This window comes from Papio anubis, chromosome 9 (assembly GCF_008728515.1).
Source record: "Papio anubis isolate 15944 chromosome 9, Panubis1.0, whole genome shotgun sequence".
In the NCBI taxonomy this organism is placed as follows: Eukaryota; Metazoa; Chordata; class Mammalia; order Primates; family Cercopithecidae; genus Papio; species Papio anubis.
Window position 1 is genome coordinate 51,240,582 of NC_044984.1, and position 23,267 is coordinate 51,263,848.

At 47.6% G+C, this 23,267-nt stretch overlaps 2 protein-coding genes and 1 non-coding gene across 30 annotated transcripts in view; 2 read left to right on the forward strand and 1 right to left on the reverse strand.

Annotated features, from left to right (window-relative positions):
* Positions 1 to 23,267, forward strand: part of RBMS2 (RNA binding motif single stranded interacting protein 2) — a 96,518-nt gene that overhangs the window by 68,678 nt on the left and 4,573 nt on the right. For 6 of the 9 annotated variants that reach the window (XM_017945954.3, XM_009180989.4, XM_017945955.2 and 3 more), the window contains 4 exons: positions 517 to 627; positions 1,252 to 1,332; positions 1,882 to 1,968; positions 2,094 to 4,084. In XM_017945954.3, the coding sequence (XP_017801443.1) occupies positions 517 to 627; positions 1,252 to 1,332; positions 1,882 to 1,962 (273 nt within the window). In that variant the 3' untranslated portion in view covers positions 1,963 to 1,968; positions 2,094 to 4,084. Of the gene's footprint in view, positions 1 to 516; positions 628 to 1,251; positions 1,333 to 1,881; positions 1,969 to 2,093; positions 4,085 to 23,267 lie in introns of those variants that run through there. The other 3 variants (XM_009180991.4, XM_009180990.4, XM_021922520.2) reach the window with 3 other exon arrangements.
* On the forward strand, positions 1,476 to 1,579 carry LOC116268979. The gene has a single exon (XR_004176306.1). It is a non-coding gene; the product is annotated as a U6 spliceosomal RNA (small nuclear RNA).
* BAZ2A (bromodomain adjacent to zinc finger domain 2A) overlaps positions 9,020 to 23,267 on the reverse strand; it is a 42,290-nt gene continuing 28,042 nt past the window's right edge. For 14 of the 20 annotated variants that reach the window (XM_009180973.4, XM_009180981.4, XM_031650568.1 and 11 more), the window contains 20 exons: positions 23,036 to 23,246; positions 20,128 to 20,228; positions 19,742 to 19,807; positions 19,325 to 19,558; positions 18,434 to 18,688; positions 17,946 to 18,160; positions 17,576 to 17,650; positions 16,873 to 17,053; positions 16,712 to 16,771; positions 15,754 to 15,898; positions 14,577 to 15,235; positions 14,219 to 14,441; positions 13,971 to 14,126; positions 13,709 to 13,860; positions 13,211 to 13,500; positions 12,973 to 13,126; positions 12,712 to 12,858; positions 12,139 to 12,368; positions 11,878 to 12,021; positions 11,368 to 11,792 (listed from right to left, as the gene is read on the reverse strand). In XM_009180973.4, coding sequence (XP_009179237.1) covers positions 11,627 to 11,792; positions 11,878 to 12,021; positions 12,139 to 12,368; positions 12,712 to 12,858; positions 12,973 to 13,126; positions 13,211 to 13,500; positions 13,709 to 13,860; positions 13,971 to 14,126; positions 14,219 to 14,441; positions 14,577 to 15,235; positions 15,754 to 15,898; positions 16,712 to 16,771; positions 16,873 to 17,053; positions 17,576 to 17,650; positions 17,946 to 18,160; positions 18,434 to 18,688; positions 19,325 to 19,558; positions 19,742 to 19,807; positions 20,128 to 20,228; positions 23,036 to 23,246 — 3,864 coding nt within the window. In that variant the 3' untranslated portion in view covers positions 11,368 to 11,626. Of the gene's footprint in view, positions 11,793 to 11,877; positions 12,022 to 12,138; positions 12,369 to 12,711; positions 12,859 to 12,972; positions 13,127 to 13,210; positions 13,501 to 13,708; positions 13,861 to 13,970; positions 14,127 to 14,218; positions 14,442 to 14,576; positions 15,236 to 15,753; positions 15,899 to 16,711; positions 16,772 to 16,872; positions 17,054 to 17,575; positions 17,651 to 17,945; positions 18,161 to 18,433; positions 18,689 to 19,324; positions 19,559 to 19,741; positions 19,808 to 20,127; positions 20,229 to 23,035; positions 23,247 to 23,267 lie in introns of all 20 variants that reach the window. The other 6 variants (XM_031650569.1, XM_031650566.1, XM_003906611.4 and 3 more) reach the window with 4 other exon arrangements.

The following is a 23,267-nucleotide window of genomic DNA, read 5'->3' on the forward strand; positions in this document are numbered from 1 at the left end:
GTCAGCAGTTCGAGACCAGCCTGGCCAACATGACGAAACCCCATCTCTACTAAAAATACCAAAAATTAGCCAGGCGTAGTGGCAGGCACCTGTAATCCCAGCTAATCAGGAGGCTGAGACAGGAGAATCGCTTAAACGCAGGAGGCGGAGGTTGCAGCGAGCTGAGATTGTGCCGTTGCACTCCAGTCTGGGCAACAAGAGTGAAACTCCGTCTCAAAAAAGAAAAAGATAAAGAAAAAAAAAATGGCTTTTGATGCCAGGAGATGTGGGTGTGAGTTCTGGCTCAGACCCTTGTGCAACCCAGCAGTAAGACCTAAGCTTGTTATTCTTAGACGAGGGTCCTTCCACACCGACAGGCAGAGTTCCTATTCTTTTGCATAGCTGGGTTGCTGCTCACTTACCATTTCTCAGGATTCTTAAATGTCTGTCTCCGGTGGTCCTGACAGCCACCAATCACTGCTTTAGGCAGCCTCACAGGATGCTGCAGCTAACCCTGTCCTTTGTTGCTGTCTCTAGGGTTCAGTTCTGACACCAGGGATGGACCATCCCATTTCTCTCCAGCCTGCCTCCATGATGGGACCCCTTACCCAGCAACTGGGCCACCTCTCCCTCAGCAGCACAGGCACGGTAAAGCAGGATATTTCTGATTGTAAACTCTCTGAATGAGCACGGCATACCTATGTAATACTCTTCAGCATAAGTAACTTATGAATAATGATGGAATTACTTCAGTGTCATCCAGGGCACACTCAGAACAGGACATAAACTACAATGGTAGTGCTCCATGAGCCAGGAATACAGCCATTCTGCTCCCCAGCCCACCCCTTTTAACTGATTCCTACTCATGCACCTCATAAATAGTGCTTCTGTCTGCATATTAGTTTAAGATACACATGTGTCCTAGGAATCCTCATCAAAATAGTACCTGGAAGGACGGAGGTTTCTTAATTAGGTTTCTTTTAGGCCTACTGTATTCCTTTTTGCATAGAAAGGGCTCGAGGGTAGAGAAGGAAGTGTGTTGAGGAAAAGCAGAAGGAAGTCGGGAAAGAGGAGGAAAATAAGCCGTATAGGGAGATGTCTCCCTAACAGTGTACTTTAGAACCACCTGAATTGCATTTAAGAAGCTAATGCTCAGATCAACTAAATTAGAATCTCTGGGGTAGAACACAGGCATCAGTATTTTTAAAGCCCCCCAGCTGCTTCAAATGTAGCCAAGAATCACTGCTGTAAGCCTGTTGTTTCTCTTTCTAGTATATGCAGACGGCTGCAGCTATGCAAGGAGCTTACATCTCCCAGTACACCCCTGTGCCTTCTTCCAGTGTTTCAGTCGAGGTAAGGGTGTTATCATTTCTTTGGATTGAGGTTAGGAAAATGAACGAAGGCAGGTTTCCCCCTGATCAAGATCTTCCTCTCACAATGATGCTGATTCTGTGTTCACAAATAGCTGGTAGGTATGTGAAGAACGTAGGAAGGATGTGCTCGCTTAGGCAGCATGCATACTAAAATTGGAACGATACAGAGAAGATTATGGCCCCTGTGCAAGGATGACACGCAAATTTGTGAAGCGTTCCACATTTAAAAAACAACAACAACAGATGTAGGAAAGAAGGACTTGGTCTGAGTTCATGAATGAGGCCCTTCCTTACATTTGGCCAGCCAGTAGTTAACACCAGGATGCTGGCTTGTATTGACTAATGTGTCTTGGGAAGAGGACAGGCTGCTAGGAAGGTTGGGGAAGTGGTGGTGTGGGTGGAAACACTCACACATGAGTGTGGAGAGTGGGTAGGTTTGGGAGGGCGCTCGATGTAGGGTGGGCTTTGGTGTAGTGGGAGGTGAGGAAAGGAATGCGTAAGATGACTCCCCTCCTTGGCTATGGCACAGGAGAGCAGCGGCCAACAGAACCAAGTGGCAGTGGACGCACCCTCAGAGCATGGGGTCTATTCTTTCCAGTTCAACAAGTAACAGTGGGTAAGAACCACATGCTGGGGGGCAGGGAGGGCTGTGCTGGCAGATAGCAGCTCAGCCCAGCCTGAAGTCAGACAGGTTCTCATGTTTGTCTTGCTTGTCTCCTCTCTGGCTTGTGCCTTCTTTAGGAGATTCCCCTCCCCATCTTTACTGAATAGAAATGAATTCTTGGAGATACTCTTGCTCCCAGATTCCAGAGGGTTAACCAGGAATGGAGACCATCCGTCGGCCCTGCTAAGGACTAACACTTAGCCATCGTTTTTCACAGGCCTGGGCCTGGGAAAAGAAAGCTCTATGTTCCTGCCCTTTGCTATTTCTCCATTGCTGATGGAGCCTGGGGGAACCATCACTTTTCTTGTGTGCTACATTCAAGGAGATCAAAAAAACTTTTTTTCTTTTGCAAAGAAAGCTTTTTGTTTTTAACTGCAACGTACTTTTCCCCTACCCTAAAGAGACATGGTGGTTGTAGCTTCTCATCGATATGAAAAAGTTTTTGATATATTGGAATTATTTGGGAATGCTTTTAAAATAATTTGTAATTATTTCTTTACAAACCAAAACAGAACAGAAAGATGTGGTGCTAGAACATTGATGAAGGAGCTCTACTTACTGAGCTTAGTTCTGGACTTTTTTGATGTGTGTCTATGTGTTTTAAAAAGTATGCAACCTTTAAAAAATTTGTTTGGTAAAGCTCTCAGCTCACACACCCCATCTCCTCTTCACCCATATTATGCCTTCTTTCTCTAGTCCAGATTCTTCTTTTTCTCTTTTCTAAACAGCTGAGCCTGCCTATTTTGCCCTCTTACAGCTTTTAATTTTATGGATTTTTAAAAATGACAATTCATGTGGAATTTGGGGTTGGGGGGCAGGCTGGGCAAGGAACAAGGTAGAACACTAAGTAGGCCATGGAAGTGGCTGTTCTTTCCCTCACCCTGCCACACCCTGGGAGAAAAAACTAGACTTTGGCTTCAGAAAGCACAGATGTGACCCAGGCTTACTAAAGAGACAATTCCACAGCCCTGGGAACACACCCTTGAGCCAAATTTGAAGACTAGGTCTTCCCTGGCAAGTTCCGGAAGAATGAACTTACTGACTTTTACCAACTCTTCTCACTGCCAAGGCCAACAGCATCTGAGGAAGTATCTTTTCCAGCTACAGCTTTTTGGGAGTACCTGCTTTCCTGCTTCCTGGAGGACATTTTCTGTCCTGGGCTTCATGGCCCCTCTCTTTCCTGTTGCACGTTGCTATGCTCAGAGCCTTTGCAGCTGTGACCTAGTTGAATCCACATAGGCTCCTTCCACACTGTGGAAGATCTGCTGCTTCACCCACAGACCAGAGGTTCTCAACCAGAGGTGATTTTGTCCTTCCCAGGCCTTTGGCAACATCTAGAGACAATTTCGATTGCCATGCCTGGAGGTGGGATGTGTGTGCTACTGGCATCTAGTGGCTGGAAACCAGGGTTGCTGCTAAACATCCTACACTGCATAGTATAGTCCCCACTACCCCCAACTAAGAATTATCTGACTCCAGAGGTCAATATTACCAAGATTGGGAAACACTGATATATCAGTGTTGTCCCTGCCTCCTGGGTTAGGGTAAATTCTCACCCCAACCCTGGACAAACAGTGCCTTTTGACACTCATGCAACTGTTTGAGAAGGACTGGACTGGGATCCTTGAATTCTCCCCAGACTTTGACTTTTGATAACTCTGCATGTAGCAAGAGTGATTCTTGAAAGAGTGTGGCTCCATGCTGAATGCAAACGTGTACTCGGAGGGATTCAGGTGGGCACTGTTCTGGTGTGTGCTGTGCAATGGTGGGAAAGGACAAAACTCTCTAAACTGTCCAGAACAACTTGCCCTGCCCTGGTGTGCTTGGACCCTTTGCCCAGGGAACCGGGACATGAGAAATAATGTTCCTTCTGTGGAAGGACAACAGAGAGCTAGGGTAGAAAAGAACAATAAATTCCAACTCTTTATGAGGCCAGGAGTCCTTTAAAAAAGCCTATGTCTTGGTCTTTAACTGTCCCCTTCTGCAAGTTGTGACTCTATACACATGGAGACAGATTGAAGAAAGCCTTCACCCATCTTCTAGGAAATCAGATCCTGCTCCTGTCTTCTCCCAGTCACTCCCTTATGCACTGAAAGGAGAATTTCACTGCCCTGCACTTCAAGGCCAGGTGCCTCTCCACCAGACAGTCAAAGGCAAATGATGGAGGATAGAGAGACAGGTGTTCACTAGGCTGGCCATAGGGAGAGGAAGAGGCTGACAGCTGGGGAAAAGAAACTGTAGTATCAGTTGTTGCAAGTAGAACTTGGCCCAGCTTTCCCTCCCTTCCCAGACACCCCAGAATTGAGAGTCCCAGTGCCCCCTAGTATCGACGTTCTATATACATCCTAGGGGTGGGGGAGTGCGGGGCAATGGGTAGGATATAGAGTGTAAAGGACAAACTGCCGCAGTCTTCTCATTGATGCTTCCAACCTCAGGAAGGGCTTACCCAGTGTAAAATAGCCCCAAGCCCAGCAGCCTTATAGAGGGCTTTGGCTGGGCAGATAGCTTTTGGTTTTGAGTCTCCAGCCCTCAGTCAAGGAAAATATACCATAGCTGCTTTCTTGTCAGTGGTCTTTGAGAGAAAGAGAAAACAAATCTAGAATTCTGTTCATTTGATAGACCAGGGGAGCTTTGCTATGGTAGGAGGTTTAGAAAGGGCCTTTCATGCATAGAAACCATGGTTGATATTGCTGCTCCCCTCTCCTCTGCCTCACAGAACTCCTGATTCTGTCTTCTTTCTCTCTCTCTATTCTTTTAAATGTTTAAATGGCTCTAATTTTTTGTTTTGATTTTTGAATTTACCTTTTGGAGTTCTTCTCATATGAATCTACTTGTTAGATTGTATTAATGAGTGTTTCTGGTTTGGGCATGGGAAGTGATAGGGAACCTGAAGTTATTTTGCAGTGGCTAATGGCACTGAGGAATTTCTTTTTTGGTGCATTTGGTTTACACTCATTTCCCCCCTAACTGTTAGTTCATTTGTAACAGTGGGTGAGTGTTTGGAGGAAAGGAGGGAGAAAGGAGGGATACTGTTTCTCCCATGAAATAGTCTAATTGGTTGGGGTGATGGCAGAGGGAAATGTAGGGGAGCCTTCCAGCTCACAGCCTAGGGCTGGGCTCTTAAACACTATGCCTAGTGTTTTCTGAATACTGTCTTCACGGAGCCCAGCTCTTACTCTCTTTGTACTTTACATCTCACCCCCACTCATTATAGATGCTCATAACATTCTTAAAATATTTTAGTACTTGTCATTTTTCTGTTTTCAGTCAACTAGAACACACCAGAGTCCCTTCCTCAGATGGCATAATCCTTTATAGGCTCTGAGCCTGTCTAGCCATCTCCTGTTGGTGTTATTACTCCCCATCTCAGGCTCTGAGATGATACTCAGACCCTAAACTGATTGGACTTTTTGGAGGAGGGTGCCAGTAGAGGTCAGGAAGATGTGGAGATGATGATGGAGAGAGATGTTTTTATTTTTTAGAGATGGTCTTGCTCTGTCACCCAGGCTGGAGTGCAGTGATGCAGTCGTAGCCCACTACAGTCTTAAATTCCTGGGTCCAAGGGTTCTTCCCACCTCAGCCTCCCAAGTAGCTGGAACTACAGGCACGTACTACCAAGCCCAGTGAGTTTTTTAAATTTTTGTAGAGACAGGGTTCTTACTATGTTGCCCAGACTGGTCTTGAACTCCTGTCAAGTGAGCCTCCCACCTCAGCTTCCCAAAGTGCTATGATTACAGGTGTGAACCTCTACGCTTGGATGAGATTTTTTTTTTTTTTTTTTTTTTTTGAGACGGAGTCTTGCTCTGTCACCCAGGCTGGAGTGCAGTGGCCGGATCTCAGCTCACTGCAAGCTCCGCCTCCCGGATTCATGCCATTTTCCTGCCTCAGCCTCCCGAGTAGCTGGGACTACAGGCGCCCACCACCACGCCCGGCTAGTTTTTTTGTATTTTTTAGTAGAGATGGGGTTTCACCGTGTTAGCCAGGATGGTCTCGATCTCCTGACCTCGTGATCCGCCCGTCTCGGCCTCCCAAAGTGCTGGGATTACAGGCTTGAGCCACCGCGCCCGGCCGAGATGTTATTTTTAATGTTTTTGATTTTGGGTTTTTTTTTTTTGGTTGTTTTGTTTGTTTGTTTGTTTTTTTGAGACAGGGTCTCACTCTGTGGCCCAGGCTGGAGGGCAGTGGCACCATCATGGCTCACTGTAGCCTCGACCTCCCAAGGCTCAGGTGATCCTCCTGCCTCAGCTGCCCGTTCTCCTGCCTCAGCTGCCCGTTCCCCTGCCATCAAGTAGCTGGGACTGCAGGCGTGCACCACCACGTCTGGCTAATTTTTTTATTTTTAGTAGAGACGGGGTTTTACCATGTTGGCCAGGCTAGTCTCCAACTCCTGAACTCCAAACGGCTAATGTTTGTGTTTCTAATAGAGACAGGGTTTTGCCATGTGGCCCAGCCTGGTCTCAAACTCCTGGGCTCAAATGATCCACCTCGGCCTCCCAAAGTGCTGGGATTACAGGTGTGAGCCCCTGCACCTGGCCTTTTTAGTTTTTTTTATTTATTTTCTTTGAGACGGAATCTCACTCTGTTGCCTGGGCTGGAGTGCAATGGCGTGATCTTGGCTCACTGAAACCTCCACCTCCTGGGTTCAAGCAGTTCTCCTGCCTCAGCCTCCTGAGTAGCTGGGATTACAGGTGCCTGCCACCACGCCTGGCTAATTTTTGTATTTTTTAGTAGAGATGGGGTTTTACCACGTTGGCCAGGCTGGTCTCTAACTCCTGACCTCCAAACAGCTAATTTTTGTATTTTTAGTAGAGATGGGGTTTGCCATGTTTTCCAGGCTTGTCTTGAACTCCTGGGCTCAAATGATCCGCCTGCCTTGGCATCCCAAAGTGTTGGGATTACAGGCGTGAGCCACTGCACCTGGCCCTTTGCAGTGTTTTTAACCAAAGAATTTGTAGAGTTGCCCAGACCAGGAATCCTGGTGGCTCTAAAGGGTAATAGACCTTGTCAGTAACAGACAGTGGGGGTGGTAGGAGGACATTACTCATACTGAAGATGAAGACCAGACTTTGCTGCTTCACAGGCCATGCCGGGGGTTGGGCCACTTCAGCTCCACTCCATTCGTTTTCCTTTCCTAACTTGACAATCAGTGAGCTCCTTCACCCTCCCTTAGTGCCTACTCCTGTCACTCCAATGTCAACCCATTGGGAATTGAGGCCTGCATGTGGGCTGTTACTTTGCGTCATACAGATGCTGTAAGAGGCCTTGCTGGAATGTCCTAGGAATCCCTAGTAGCAGTGGCTACTAGTCTTCTAGAAAAGAACTATTGCCGCTGCCTTGTGCACATGCCCCACCTTCTGGGAAAGTGGCAGCATTGCGTTCATGAGGGGCTTTGCATTCTCAGCCAAGGGCAATAAACTTGGTTGGGTGATCTGGCCCAAACTTGCCCCTAGACTCGGCTAGCCCTGAATCAGCAGGCTTGAGAGAGGAGGGTGGGTGTTATAAAAGCCAGTCTGTAAAGGGTAAATTCCAAATCTTGTGCCTTGTTATACCAATCCTTTCTGATTCCCTTTTAAACCAACTACTCTTATTTTTGTGCTGCCTACATTTTCAATCCTCCCAAGCATTAGCAAATTCCTGAAATTTCCTCATTTGGTAGGCCTTCCATAGGAGTCAGCTATGGACTTCCATAGGAGTTGGCAGCTAAAACCAGACTGAGCTTCTTCCTTCCTTCTGATCTTTGCTGCACCTCCCAGGGGACGGTCCCCACATGACTATACAAAAGCCAGGTACCCTCATCACCCCGGTTACCCCTGACTTGATTGTTTTGAATAAACTTTCATTCTCCAAGCAGATCCCCAAATTTCCTTGTCCTTGTTACACATCTACCTCACAATCTCACAATTAAACAAGGACATATTCACCTATTTCTTTACTGTCTTCTCTATGAGGGTTGGGAAGGTGGGGGCTAGAAAAGGCTCATAATTTTTAAACTCTTGGGAATTTAAAAACTCTTGGGAATTTCTATTCCTACAATGTTTTCTCTGGGATTTTTAGCTCACTGATCACCCTAGAACAGTGTGAACTCTCCAGATAGGTCCTGCTGTGATAAGCCAGGGGAGTAGGCTGTGCAGTGACTGCTTAGGGTAATAAGTAATTGTTGGAGGACACCAGCATAGGAACAGAACTTAGAACTTAAGAGGACAAGAAAGCTGCTCGGTGGCTGGTGTATAGCTGTAAAGGTAACCAAATACCAAAGAGGGAGTCTGTCATTTTCATAAGGCTGGAAGCGAATGTTCCTTCTCTATCTTAACATACAGTTTAGGGGGTTCACCAAGACAAAGTTTCCAGGCTGGAGGGTAATACTTTTCCAGCCTCAGTGAAGCCCCCACTCCAACATATACCCTTTCTGGGTGGGTGAATACTTCTTTGCATGTGGACAGAAAATGTTTAATTTATACTTAAACACATTTTATGCATTTTTATCTGGAGACTTCTAGTTTTATACTCTTCTCACATCTATGCCAATGCCATCATTCTAACTTACGCTTCTTTTCTACCCCTGGTCTTTTCCTTGTCCTTCCCTACAACTTGGTAGAGGTCCATTTTGTCTTACTTCACACTTTTTTTTTTTTTTTAATAAAACACAAAAGTCTACATTTTGGTGTCTTATCCGTGAGTGGAAAGTGGTAAGCTGGTGATGGTCCCACATTTGCTATGACAGAAACAGGAAGCTGGGGCCACATCTCACAAGGCAGGACCTGGATACACTGAATCCCACTTTGCTCCAGCCCAGCAACTCAGCCAGACATTTAGGCAAGAGCACTAATAACCCTTTCCATCCACACAGAGGGTGTGGAACAGGAGTCCGGCTTTTAGTACCGTTTGCACAGAAAAGGCGAACATGTTGTTCCCCTGCCTGTGGTCTCTTAAGCCAGTCATGACCATCCCAACGCCGTCTCCCCCTCAGGTGTACACGTAGAAGGGAAGATGAATACACAGAGTCTTTTGAATCTCTATCAAATGTGGTTTTTTTATTCAACTGACAAGCACTTTTCTACAGCTGCACTTGTGGAACATCACATGGCAAAAACAGGAGTTTTTTCGCTAGACTTTTTTTTCTTTTTAACCTTATTAAAAATGAGATTGGTCCTAAAAATATAGAAAGAAATAAATTTAAATTCACAAAAAACTGTACATTATCAAAAAGTCACTAAAACACCACATTTGGTTATATAAAAAGTCCCTTTTGCTGTAAAAGGAACACGGAAACTTGTTGGTGTTGATGGTGTGGTTTCTTCCTGTCAACCAGACTGATGGAGGGGAAGCAAAAGGGCAGGGAGTTGGTTGTCTTTTTATCTTAAACCTGCTTTCCCTACCAAATACTCTTGTCATGAGAGAAAATCCACCTAGCTCAAGGGGGCAGTGAAGATGAGGAAAGAAAAGCAAGAAATGGCCCCTTTGATTATGCCCTATCCCTACCCCCACCCCACCCCGCTCCAGCCCCCACTTCTTCAAACTGAGGCTAGGACCCCACCCCGCCATATGAGTGCCTGGTCCCTAGGGAAAGAGATGGAGCTGGGAAAGGAACACAAAGCAGGAACCATGGAGATTTCACTCCCCCATCCACCTCACCTCCAACAATGAAATTAATCTAGTACATCTTATACCAGGGGAAAACTGCCAGGGGGAAAAAGCGGAGCCCCCAACTCTAACAGTTTCAACTGTCTAACACAAAGTTTGTTACAGCGCAGTTATTTAGATAAAATATAAATATTTATGCATAATATAAAGTCAATTCAAATATTCTTCAATCCACCTCTTATTTAAAAGCAAAAAAAAAATCTCAAATAAAATTAAAAGTTTTGAGGTTTATCTGACAGAAAAGGCGACTTTAGAAATAGGCTATGGGGGAGAAGGGGCATAAAGGAATAAAGGGGCTGCCCCAGGACCTACACTGCCCCTGCCCCCTTCAGTGGCTCTTCAGTGCTGCCAGAATACAAGGAATGCTCCACCTCACCTGGCACCCCTACCCCCAATGGAACATTTCTTGGATGCCTCAGCTCTCTGCTTGGGCCAGCCAGCAGCCACCTCCCCAGTGCAAGTACCCGTAATCTCTGAAGGGAGGGGCTCTGCTGAGCAGGAGAAGCAGGGGGCCAAGGGCCCATGGCTATAGCTGGGAGTCAGCAGCTTTCCTCTCATGTTGGGGGTTAACTTGGACACAGTCACATGTAGGGCAGTGATGGACCCAGAACCCCTCCTCCCTACTCTCCTGTGCTTCAGGGTCTCTGCTGCTGGGGAAGGGGTCCTGGAGTATGAAGTGAAGAAAAGCACAACTAAATGGGATAAGGAAAAGATCCAGTTCTACCACTCTCCCGTAGAAGCTTAAGATTCAAAACTACCGAGAGGAGAGGGAGTTCCTGCTGAAAGATTGCACAGTCTGAAGAGGCTGGAACAAAAATGACCAGGAGAGAGACACAGCCTTGTCTCCAGAGAAATTGTTCCTGTGGTTTCCCAAAGACAAAAAAGTGATGGTTTTAAACAATGGGAAAAATGGGAATGAAAACAGATACTTGGGGAAACTGAATGGATCCTATCAAACAATACAGGGTCACAAGCACAGCATCTTCTCTCACACACACATACACACACACACACAACGTGCTCTCTCTGAGGCCGGCCCCATTGCTACCTGGCCTCCATCTTGGGGTGCACCCAAACTCAGCAGTAGTTGTCCCTGAGGAGTTCCCAAGAGGGTTTGGGAAGGAGGTGGGGAAGGAGGCTGGAAGGCCCAGGAGGCCTCCCTGCCCTCTCCCCAGCTACTGAGTTTCAGAAAAGGCTGGAAACTCAGCATGTGAGGAGCATCCAACGTCATACAGGGGATAGCTATCGGCAGGAAGATGGGGACAGAGAAAAAGACAGGGACCTCTGAACGTTTTTTTTTTCCTTTGAAGGGAAAAGATTTGGGAGAAGAGAAAAGGAGGGAGGAACCCGTACACGATAGTTTTACATTATTGGATAAGAGAAAATCTGAAAACTGGGGGGTGGGAGGTGGGAAAAGAAAAACAGACCGCGAAAAGCAGGGAAGGGACTGAACATGGAAGCAGCATGTCCAGGGCCCGGTGTCCGGCGCGACACACTTGGGAGTTAAGTCCACTTTACTGGCCGTCACTGCGGGTCCGCACACAGTACAGAGTGTTTCTTGGTTTCACACATTCACTAGAACTATTGCTATTGTTAAATAACCCCAGAATGCTGGGGCACGTACAGGGGAGGAGAGGAAGCAGGGAGGAGGAAGTAGGGACTTCTTTCCCCGTCCCCATTTTTAATTAGCAAATAAAACAGAAAAGAAAAATTTTTTTCTTTCTTTTTTTGGCTTTTAGTCCAGAAGGACCTCATCTCTGCACCTCTTATTTGAGGAGCAAGAGGAGGAAAGGGAGAAAGGGATATAGGAATAAGAGGATGTGGGGTGCTGCCAAGGGCAAGGTCAAAAATCAGGGTTGTATCTGACTTGAGTCTGGACCCAGGGCAGCATCAGCAGGTGAAAATGGCAGGTTTTTTGTTTGGAAGGTGGGGGGGAGATGCCACAAGGTGACTCCCCACCTCCCTTGCCTCACAGATTGGCCTGTTTTCCCTGATAAAACTCCTCCCAGCGGCTCTCGAAGAAGCGGCGCATGATGTGCCCAGCCTTGCCTACTTCAGAGTCATCCTCGTTGAAGGTCTGGCAGTTGTCAAATACCAAGAGGGCATCAGCCGCAAACTCCTCTGAGCTGGTGTACCTGGACAGGGCAGGGGCAAAGCTGTGAGCTGGGTAGGAGTTGCAGCAGTAGCAAATACCAGGCGGATGCACCCACATCTACTTACCCTCCCCTGAGCAGCCGCTCCCGCATGGTGGAAAAATCCATAGGATTTTTGATGATGCGCCGGTACCCACTCACCAAACGTGGGTTCACAGGCTCTAGGAAAGGCCAGGCTGCATCATGGGACTCCATCTCCATCAGGATAATCCTATCATTACAGGGACAGTGATGGCTCCATCTCAGAAAGCAAATATACTGACCCCTCCCAGCCCTTTCCTCTGGCAGAGGTAGGGCCAACTGTCCCCCCAGGATTCACTCAACTCACTCGCAAAATGTGAGATCACTGTGGTGGTTCCGCATTGAGAGTCGCCGCCGCTTGGAGGGGGACTGCCCCTCTTCTGAGTACCGAGGCCCTGCTGCTGGGCTTTCTCGACCCCTCAACAGTACCCGGCGTCGGCGGCCATCACCCTCTGAGAAGTTCAGCGAATAAGCACTTTTCCGCTTCTGGCCTCGCTTTGGGAAACCAGGCTTCTGAGTGAATTCTCCCTCTACCTGCTTAGTATAGGAAACAAGTGAGATTAGCAACAGCTGGAGATGCACTGCTTGCCCTACTACAAGCTCTGCCTAAATGTGATTTAAGGCTTCAAAATACTATCATGCATAAGCCGGCACTGGTTTATTCACATAACCCAATGAAGTAGGTAAAAGGGAAGATACAGTTATTATCATTTTATAGAGAAAGCAATTAAAGCTATAGAATTTAAGTGACTTGTCCAAAAAAGGACTTAGAACCCAGGTCCCCTAATACCCAGTCTGGGACTCTTTCCAAGGAGACGAGAGATTGAGCATAATCTCTGATTTCTGTTTGAGTGTGGGAAAGAAAGAGTAGAAGCCTCACCTGAGCCAAACAGACAGTACAAAACCAATCTCCTTCTGGGACAGCCTCCATCTTGGGACGATGGCAGTAAATGTGGCAGCCACGGTCACACCCATCACAAAGCAGAAGAAACTCATCATTGTCACCCTTCCGGCAGACTAGACACGTCTGGACCAAGGTTGTGAGGAGGCAGAATGAGCTCTCAAGCCTCTACCTGCCAGTGACCCCACCCGCCCCTGCTGGCTGGCCCCTCAGCCTTTCCAGGCTCTCTCAGCCTCTTACCACTTTGTTGACAGACTTCTCCCAGGCAATGGACCTCTCCAGCTGGCCCAGGCACAAGCACACCTGGGCTGCGCTCCGGCACCGCTCGAGGGTCTGGCGCCAGACACGAATGCGAGGGGTGATCTCGTATGATCTGGAGGGAGAAAGTGGTGATCTTTGGATGAGGAGCAGGATCCACTAAAGAGGGAACTTATCCCTTTCTCTCCAAGACCAAGAATGGAGGGTGGGAGTCACTCACATCTCTGTAGTGGTACCCTCAGGGGCACCATTAGGTGTGCTAAGCAGGGCCTTCTCCAGCACAACCTCATGAGTTGGCCAGAGGGGCTCCCGCAGGTACCGCCGTTCTACATTCTGTTCCAGGGCAGCCAGCCGCATCACAGCCAGGTCCAAAGGGTTGGTAGTTTTACGCTGAGGTGCCAGTCCTTCCCTGCCTCGACCTCGCCAGGTGATATCCTCCTGGGAGCTGGAGAGGTGCTCACAGTAGGCCAAGTCTTCACGGGTAGAGTCCGGGCTAGGACATGTCCAGCCCTTGAGTTAAGAGAGAGGAATAAAACTCACTGTAAAAGGAGGAAAATTTGGCATAGGAAAAAACCAAAACAAACAACAACAAAAAAAAACATGACCCACTTAAGGTAGGTCACCTGTGAAGTAGGGACCCAGGGTTTTTTCTAACAGGGCATAAGGGACTAATGCTTTTCCCTAAACAACTTCCTACACAGTGCCAATCCCACCATACCCGAATCTGCAGATCAGACATGATAACCCGCTGCTCCAGATCCTCGACCCATTGAAGCACTGCTAGGTCTGTCTCATACGTCTTCTCTTTGGGGGACCAGCTCATCATGCCTTCTTGAAAGACAGGTAGTTGCCTGGGCTCAAAGATGGGGTCTGAGAAGAGAGGTGGCAGAGGGAGAGGCCCATCAGGCTGTTGTCCACAGCAGCAGCTCAGTGCTTACCCTGGGCTCTTCAGCTCAAGCTGGGTGTAGGAGTGTATTTACCAGCTGAGGGCCGTAGGCAGACTTCCTGCAAGAAGTCCCTGTGCTTGTTAAGGTGTTTGTGAAGTGCCTTCTCCCGGATACCTCGGGGATGTAGGGCCTTGAGCATGGCATCCAACGTTTCAGGATCTCGTATCCACCACCAGCCTGAGCACATCTCTGTGAGCGGATGAAATATATGTGGGGTGCCAGCTGTGAAGCACTGCCCACACTGGATACCCCCACTCCACTCTCACTCCAAGATCACTCACCAGGTGGGACAGGCTGGGCTGTCAGCTGGGTTAGGTAACGCTGTTCCATTTGTTTGAAGAACTTACTGGGAGGTCTCCCTCTCCGTTTGGGCTGTCCCAGCCCTGTGGGACTCTGTGGCATTTCTCCAGGGTCTCCTGCTCGCCTCTTAGGGGCCAACCCAGCCAAGGGCGTGGAAGAGAACTGCACTGGAGAACAAGGGTTGGCAGCACTGGGTCTATTCATCTGTGAATAAAATGAGACATAAGGATGTTTTCATGTTTATAGGTTGCCTCAACTTCAGGCAGCAGCTCCATACCCAGGCAATGGTGCCTGTGGCAAGATGAAATCAAGTGCATACTACTAATTCTGGCTACTTACTGGCTTGGAGGAGGCAAGCTGCTGAGGGGAGGGAGTGGGTTGGTCCTCAGAAACTGCAGGGGGTGGTGTAGGGGCAGCATTGCAGGGCATCTGGGCTGAGATGTTAAACCAGAGTGCTTGAGGATCAGGGCTGGATTCTGCCTCATCAGGCTCTGGCTCCTCCGGGGGCTGTGATGGAGCTGGGTCTAGTTTTCCAGGACTGCTATCAGGCGTGAGGACTGAGCTGCTCAACAGGGAGCTATGGCTCTGAGTCTGGCTCAGCCAAGACAGGAAGGCTGACTGGCTGAGGTCATGCTGGCTCTGACCCAGTGACAAAGGGGAGCCTTCTTGCTCCAGGAACCCCTTATGGGACTGAGGATGGGACTGAAACTGAAGCTGAAGCTGAGGTTGGGGCTGGGCAGGAGCATGAAGCTGAGCCTCAGGCTGAAGCTGGGCCTGGGGCTGTTCTGAATCCTGACCCCTGACAGGGGACTTAAGGTGCCTAGGTTGCATAGACCCAGGCTTAGTTTTTCGAGGTCGGCCTCGGGCCCGGGCAGGAGAACTGGCAGTGGTGTTGGAGCCAGCTAACTCCATCTTCATAGAGAAGAGGGCAGGGTTGAGTGACGTATGGGCTGCCACTTTTAAGGAGTCAGTTTCCTTCTTTATCACATCCTTGGGAACTGTAAAGAGAAGTAAAGAGCTTAAGACATATGCTGACATACAAGGGAAAAGTAAAAGGGTGTATAAACTTAGGACCTATGCTTTCTTTTTCTCTTGGACTTAGCCCCCCTTTTTCGAGATTCCACTGGGAAGAGCTTACATACCAATGAACACAGTATCTGGGGAAGAAACACTATTCTCCCAAGTAATCAGCAGCAGCAGCACAATCATAAGCTAACATTTATTGCAAACCAACTATAGGTTAAGTATTATTCTAAGAGACTTAACTCATTTTAATCCTCTCAGTAGCCTCATGAAGTACAAATACTATTATTATCTCAACTTCACAAATGAAACAGAAATATACAACTGGAAATGGCAGAGCAGGTGGGTAGGCAGCTTTACTCTAAAATCTGTGCTCTTAACCATTACACCATATTATCAGAAAATGAAAGAAGCCCAAGACTACTAAGGAAAAGGAATTATTTAATTCTTGTTTGATAGGACTCAGAATCCACACTCCCACAGACACACCTACCTAAGTTCCCCTCTGTTCCTTCTACAAAGATACCAGCCAAATATGGCAATACCCAGTAGCGACGTCTGTAGCGGTCTTGACCCAGGGAGACCGCCCGAAGCATCTGGGATGAGTGAAGCAGCTTTTTGCGAAAGAAAAGCTGACGCTGGGTAGACAATGAAAATGAAGATGAATAAACGCATTTCTAGAGTGACAGTGGTGAATTCATCCAGTATATCGGAGAAAGACAATGGCTCTCAGCCCCTCTATAAAAGTGATGCCATCTGGGCCTAACTCAGAAGGTGATTAAGGTCAAGAGCGGTGGCTCACACCTGTGATCCCAGCACTTTGGGAGGCCAAGGCAGGTGGATTGCTAGAGCCCAGGAGTTCCATGTTACCAGCCTGGGTAACATGTGGAAACTCTGTCTCTATAAAAACACAAAAATTAGCCAGGCATGGTGGCTCCCGCCTATAGTCCCAGCTACTTGGGAGGATCACCTAAGCCCAGGAGGTTGAGGCTGCAGTGAGCCATGATCGTACCACTGCACTCCGGCCTGGGTAATAGAAACCCCATCTCAAAAGAATAAAAATTAAAATTAAATTTAAAAAATACGGTGATCGGCCGGGCGCGGTGGCTCAAGCCTGTAATCCCAGCACTTTGGGAGGCCGAGACGGGCGGATCATGAGGTCAGGAGATCAAGACCATCCTGACTAACACAGTGAAACCCCGTCTCTACTAAAAAATACAAAAATCTAGCAGGGCGAGGTGACGGGCGCCTGTAGTCCCAGCTACTCGGGAGGCTGAGGCAGGAGAACGGTAAACCCGGGAGGCGGAGCTTGCAGTGAGCTGAGATCCGGCCACTGCACTCCAGCCTGGGCGACAGAGTGAGACTCCGTCTCAAATTAAAAAAAAAAAATACGGTGATCAATTCTTGCCCAGCCCATATCTCCAACTCTTGGGAGGTTAGAAGCACAATACCTTACTGAGTTTTTCTATCTGGCGCTCTAGCTCTGGGATGCTAGATGCTGTGGCATCAACCTGGGGAGAAACATGTGAGCATTAAGAAAAAGGAGGTTATCAGATTCAAGAAAGAGGAATCTATTTTCTAACTCCCACTTTCCTTGATCTTGGGCCAGTACCTCTCCATCTCTTCGACCCCTGCGGCCATGGACAGCTGCTGTAGACTCCTCTTCTTCCTCTTCTTCCATGCCACTGGTCTCCTCCATGATCCGAGAACTGCGCCTCCGTCCCAGGCATTCCTCTGGCCCTTCCATCTCTACCTCAGACCGCCCAGTTCGCTTGGCCAGAACAGTTTTCAGTCTTGAAACAGATGGAGAAAGATGAAGGGATGGCCGAGCGCAGTGGCTCACACCTATAATTCCAGCACTTTGGGAGGCCAAGGCAGGCGGATCACCTGAGGTCAGGAGTTCGAGACCAGCCTGGCCAACATGGTGAAACCCTGTCTCTACTAAAAATACAAAAATCAGCCAGGTGTGGTGGTGGGCACCTGTAATCCCAGCTACTTGGGAGGCTGAGGCAGGAGAATCGCTTGAACATGGGAGGCAGAGGTTGCAGTGAGCCGAGACTGTACTATTGCATTCCAGCCTGGGCAACAGAGCAAGACTCCATCTCAAAAAAAAAAAAAAAAAATTAAGGGAAACTGGTGAGGAACATGATAGTGCCACAGAAGAAATACCTGGACTCCAAACCATCCTGGGCCCTGGTAAGGTCCCAAATCCAGGGAAGGGGCTAAAGCATCACATTTCACGCCAAAACCCTGGCTATGCTTCACCCACCCCACTTCTCTCCTCTCTGGGGCTCTACCCTCTGTCTGGTCCCTACCTCCGGAGCCGACCTTCAACAATCCACTTGTTTTTCCTGTAGCTGGACATACTCTCCAGAGTCTTGTCAATCTCACTGCAGGGGAATAGGGAATAGGATGAAGTGGCAGCACAAAAAAAGGGAAAGGAGGCTCAAGGATAAAGGGGCTGCAGCTGAAAAAGGAGTTCCAGCCTAGAAACTAGATCAGATGAATGGCAGAGGAAGGCTTAGGCTCTCCCAGGGAGGGCACTGCAATTCAGTCCCAAGTCACTCCATATCTTCAGAACATGGCAGTGAACACACATTTCTGAGGACTTCTGGAAAGCTAGAAGTCCTCCATCCCATTCTGATGCAAGGCATACAATGACCATCCCCACTCCCAGCCTCTCACTTGATGATGAGGGTGGAGCCATTGAGCTCATGCACAAGGAAGGCCAGGACAGCAGCCTTCTGCTGGGGTGACTGGGCCTGAAAAGGCTGGGTGCGCAGGCGGTCACAGAGGGCTGGCTCTACTCCGTATGCCATAAGGAAGCAGCGCAGGATCTCCGACACATTGTCTCTTGTCAGTGGGATCTCAGACACCTTCTCCCCCAAGATCTTTAGGGACTGTGTGGAGGAGAGCATAATGGGAGTGAGTAGGGAAAGATGAACAACCAAGTTGGGTGAATGTGCAACAGGAAAATACACCAGAAGAGAACTATGGGGGTTAAGATAGAATACAAAAGACCACAAAAGAAAAGGAGTAAAATAAAGAAAAATAAAATAAGGAGAGAGGAATCAGGAAGAAAAAGAAATGGAAAAATATAAGGAAAAGAGAAACACTAAGTAGTTATATCTCCTTTACTTGTCCTGGTTACTTTGGGAGGGACTTGCACTCACCTGACAGTAGGAGGGCAAGCCAGGATCATGGAGTGCAGCCTTCAGCAGCCTCACCAGCAGGTCTTGCACCTCACCCAAGCTGTCGCCTTGACACAGGAGTCCCTCCTGCAGGACGCCCAGGCTAGGCACATCTTTGGCAGGATCAAAGCCCAGCACCTTGCCAAAGCTATGCAGGAACTCCACAATGGTCAAGCAGTCTGAGAAGGCCCCACTGGGCAATGTCAGACCAGGGACTCGTGAGAAGTCAGGCAGGGGCTAGAGAGATAAAAGTGTTCTGTTAAAATAAAACAGTTAACACTGTTTTATTTTTTAAAATAAAAAAGTTAACACTGTTTAATTTTTTAAAATAAAAGAGTTAACACTGTTTTATTTTTTAAAATAAAAGAGTTAACACTGTTTTATTTTTTAAAATAAAAGAGTTAACACTGTTTTATTTTTTAAAATAAAAGTTAACACTGGGGTTCTTCCTTTAATCTTTATGTAATTTTTTTTTTTTTGAGATAGGGTCTCACTCTTGTCACCCAAGCCAGAGTGCAGTGGCATGATCTCTGCTCACTGCAGCCTTGACCTCCTAAACCCAAGCAATTCTCCCACCTCAGTCTCCCAAATAGCTGGGACTACAGGTACATGCCACCACACCCAGCTAATTTTCATATTTTTTGTAGAGATGAGGTCTCGCCATGTTGCCCAGGCTGGTCTTGAACTACGGGGCTCGAGCAATCTGCCCGCCTCAGCCCTCCCAAAGTGCTGGGATTACAGGTGTGAGCCATGGCACCCGGCCTTCCTTTAATCTTTAATGGAAATATTTCTCCCATTGCAGAAGTCCCTGTTTTTTTTTTTAAAGGAAAGTCTTCCCAACTGACCCAGGAACTGTTACTCTCTCCTCACTACCTGGTGGTCAGTCAGACACATATCCTCTGTTGGTTTCTTCATTTCCTCCAGGATCATCTGTTGCCTCTGCCGTTCCTCCAAGCGCCTCTGTGTGGCCAGGGTCTTATCTGCTTTACAGGCTGGCTTGGCTTTGGCCACCTCCTCCTTTTCCTTCATTTTTACCTTCTCCTTCTTTTCCCTCTTGACTTTTTCCTTCAGTTTTTCCTGCTTTGTCTTTCCCTTTTCTTTCTCAGCCTACCCAAGGAAAAGAGGAACCAGGAGTGCCATAAAGATACCAGTTACTATCCTTCCCTGTTCCCAGTCCTCCCAACCTCACGGCCCAGAAATCTCACTATAAAACAAGACTGATGTATGTGTCTTGCAAAATCAGTTTAGTGGCTTCAAAATTATACTTGGCAAGTTTGTACATGTACCTACCTTGGATTTCTTCTTAGCTTCCTTCTGCTTTAAGCTCTTGGTCTCTTGTTTCCGCTTATTTCTGGCCTGTAAACCATAAGGGAAGTCATTTCTCCTCAAACTCTGAAAGCATCTCTGCTTGGGCTAGGATTCAAAAACAGACAAGGGTGCTGGGGAGGAGAGGTGAGAGATGGAATGAGGGGTTGGCAATGGATTAATTCTCTCACCCTAGAGATGCCCACGTTATTTTTGAACAAGCCCAATTCTCTAAATCAAGCGCAAGAAATTTCAGGGTAATGAAGATATACTGCTACACAGGGAGTGGTGGATGTGGGAGATGAAAATAAAACATGAAGTAGACTGTAGGAAAAATTAACCTACTGTGTCATCTCTCTGATGTCCCTCACCTGCCCTTGGATAGTAGTCTGACACTCTCCCCGTTGTACCTTCTGCCTCATCTTCTTCTTGCTTTTACCAATCTTTGCTTTATCTTCCTCATTCGATGTTTCTTGAGAGCAGAAAGAAAAATGAAACAAGTGAGGCAGGAAGGCAGTTCTCTAGCATCCAGGGCAACACATGCCTGTCTCAAAGCTGGCCTCCCAAGCAGTTCCCTGAATAATCTAGTTTTTTTGTTGTTGTTTTTTTTAAGTATACATAATAAAACATTGGGGGGAAAAATGTAGGAGAGGCACCTGCTACGGGTGTGGCACAAAGAACTCAAATGACATCTGCCCAGAAGCACCAGCCCCTGGCTCCAATCAGACTGCTTTACAAGGTGTCCTGCTGATAGAAAAGAGGCCACAATGGCAGAGTAGCCTTGTAGCCAATCTCTATCCCAGGATACCTGACAAGAGCAGCAACCCACAGACTGATTTTAGAGCAGAGAGCAGAGAAAGGATATTGCAAGCCAAACTGTCAGGGAAAGAGGGTAGTAGTTAGAAGCACTGATTAACCAAGGATGTGCCGGAAAAAAGCCCACACAGCGGACACCTCAAAAGAATCAGATCAACATTGACATAGCTATTGATCATGCTCAGCTCCATGTCTTGCTTCACTAAAAGTTCTGAATTTCTTCCTTCCGGAAGACTTGTGGAAGTATAATTCTGCAAGCAATAGAGTATTTCATAATTGATGTTTCTGACATGACTCTCTCTCTCTATATATATATGTATGTGTATATATGTGTATGTGTGTGTGTGTGTGTATGTATGTATATACAGACACGGAGTCTTGTTCTGTCGCCCAGGCTGGAGTGCAATGGCACAATCTCGGTTCACTGCAACCTCCGCCTCCCAGGTTCAAGCCATTCTCCTGCCTCAGCCTCCTGAGTAGCTGGGACTACAGGTGTGTGGCCACCACGCCCTGCTAATTTTTTGTATTTTTAGTACAGGAGGGGTTTCACCGTTTTAGCCAGGACGGTCTTGATCGCCTGACCTCATGATCCGCTGGTCTCAGCCTCCCAAAGAGTTGGGATTACAGCAGTGAGCCATCGTGCCCGGCCCTGACATAACAATATTTATTAATTTGTTTCTGGTATAGAAACGCCACCATATGTCTACATGACAACCCTTTAAGACAATTACGGGCAGATGAACTACCTAAGGCTTTGAATAAAATATGAGACTTGACCGGGTGCAGTGGCTCACGCCTCTAATCCCAGCACTTTGGGAGGCTGAGGCAGGTGGATCACCTGAGGTCAGGAGTTCGAGACCAGCCTGACCAACATGGAGAAACCCCATCTCTACTAAAAATACAAAATTAGCCAGGTGTGTTGGCACACGCCTATAATCCCAGCTACTCTGGAGGCTGAGGCAGCAGATTCGCTTAAACCTGGGAGGTTTTAACTAGGGAATCGCTTAACCCTGGGAGGTTGCGGTAAGCCAAGATCACACCATTGCACTCCAGCCTGGGCAACAAGAGCAAAAATCCATCTCAAAAAAAAAAAAAAAGAAAAGAAAAGAAAAAAAGGTCAGGTGTCGTGGATTACGCCTGCAATCCCAACATTTTGAGAGGCCAAGGCAGGTGGATCACAAGGTCAGGAAACCGAGACCATCCTGGCTAACATGGTGAAACCCTGTCTCTACTAAAAATACAAAAAATTAGCCAGGCGTGGTGGCGGGCGCCTGTAGTCCCAGCTACTCGGGAGGCTGAGGCAGGAGAATGGCGTGAACTCAGGAGGCGGGGCTTGCAGTGAGCCGAGATCGCGCCACTGCACTCCAGCCTGGGTGACAGAGTGAGACTCCGTCTCAAAATGAAAAAAAAAAAAAAGAGACTTGTTCTAGGTCATTTGGTTGAAACATGACAGAGCTACATGTCTGAGTGAGAATCAAAAGACTAAGTTTTTTCACATTCTTCACACTACACCAGGGTAAACGCACTATTTACTGAAAAATTTAGGTATTTCTCACCCGTCCATCCACTAAAACAGTGCTTCTTCTTCTTCTTCTTCTTCTTATTATTATTATTATTCTTTTGAGATGGAGTTTCACTCTTGTTGCCCAGGCTGGAGTGCAATGGTGCGATCTCAGCTCACCGCAACCTCTGCCTCCCGGGTTCAAGTTATTCTCCTGCCTCAGCCTCCGGAGTAGCTGAGACTACAGGCATGCACCACCACGCCAGCTAATTTTTTTTTTTTTTTAGTAGAGATGGGGTTTCTCCATGTTTGCTGGGATAGTCTCAATCTCTTGACCTCATGATCTGCCTGCCTTGGCCTCCCAAAGAGGTGGGATTACAGGCGTGAAACACTGTGCCCGGCCTATTATTTTTTTTTAGAAACAGGGTCTTGCTGTATTGCCCAGGTTGGAGTGCAATAACACAACTGCAGTTTACTGCAGCCTCCAAACTCCTGGGCTCAAGAGATCCTCTCCTGCCTGCCTCAGCCTCCTGGGTAACTGGGATTATTAGGCACACACCACCATGCCTGGCTCCCAATTATCTTTTAAATTCAGATGTGAATTCTGAACTTCCATGATCGTAAAAATGAGTAAGGTAGGAGGGTACAACTGAACCAGTATAAGATAAGGAGCTAAAAGATGGAAAAAAAGGGCAAGAAAGTCCTCTCCTCTGGGCTAAACACATCTGGGGACAGCCCAAGGTTTCACTGGTAGCAGCAACTCAAGAAAGAGTATGGCTGGAAAAGAAGCATTCCCAAGCGCTGGGACTATGATGCTGGATTCCAAAGAGAAGCTGATTCAGATTCGTTCTTCCCAGATAATGTTAGTCACGCTCCTGGGAAATCCAGGTATTAGCAATTCATCAACATTTTAGATACCTCACGGAGGAAGCCGAATTCCAAAGTAAGAAACACCACTGTACCTTGGGCCTCCAGTTTCTTTAGGAGGCGGTTGTCTGTCTTGTCCAACAGCTCAGTGATTTTGACCTTAGGTGGCCGACCTCGGCCCCGTTTCACCTTGGGGACTTCCTTAGTCTTAGTCTTCTCAGTGTTTCGAGGTCGACCTCGTTTGCCAGTAATTGCCTGAATCCTTGATGGGATCTCCTCTGCTGAGAGCTGCACCCATTGCAAGCCCTAAGGTAGCAAGGGAGACTG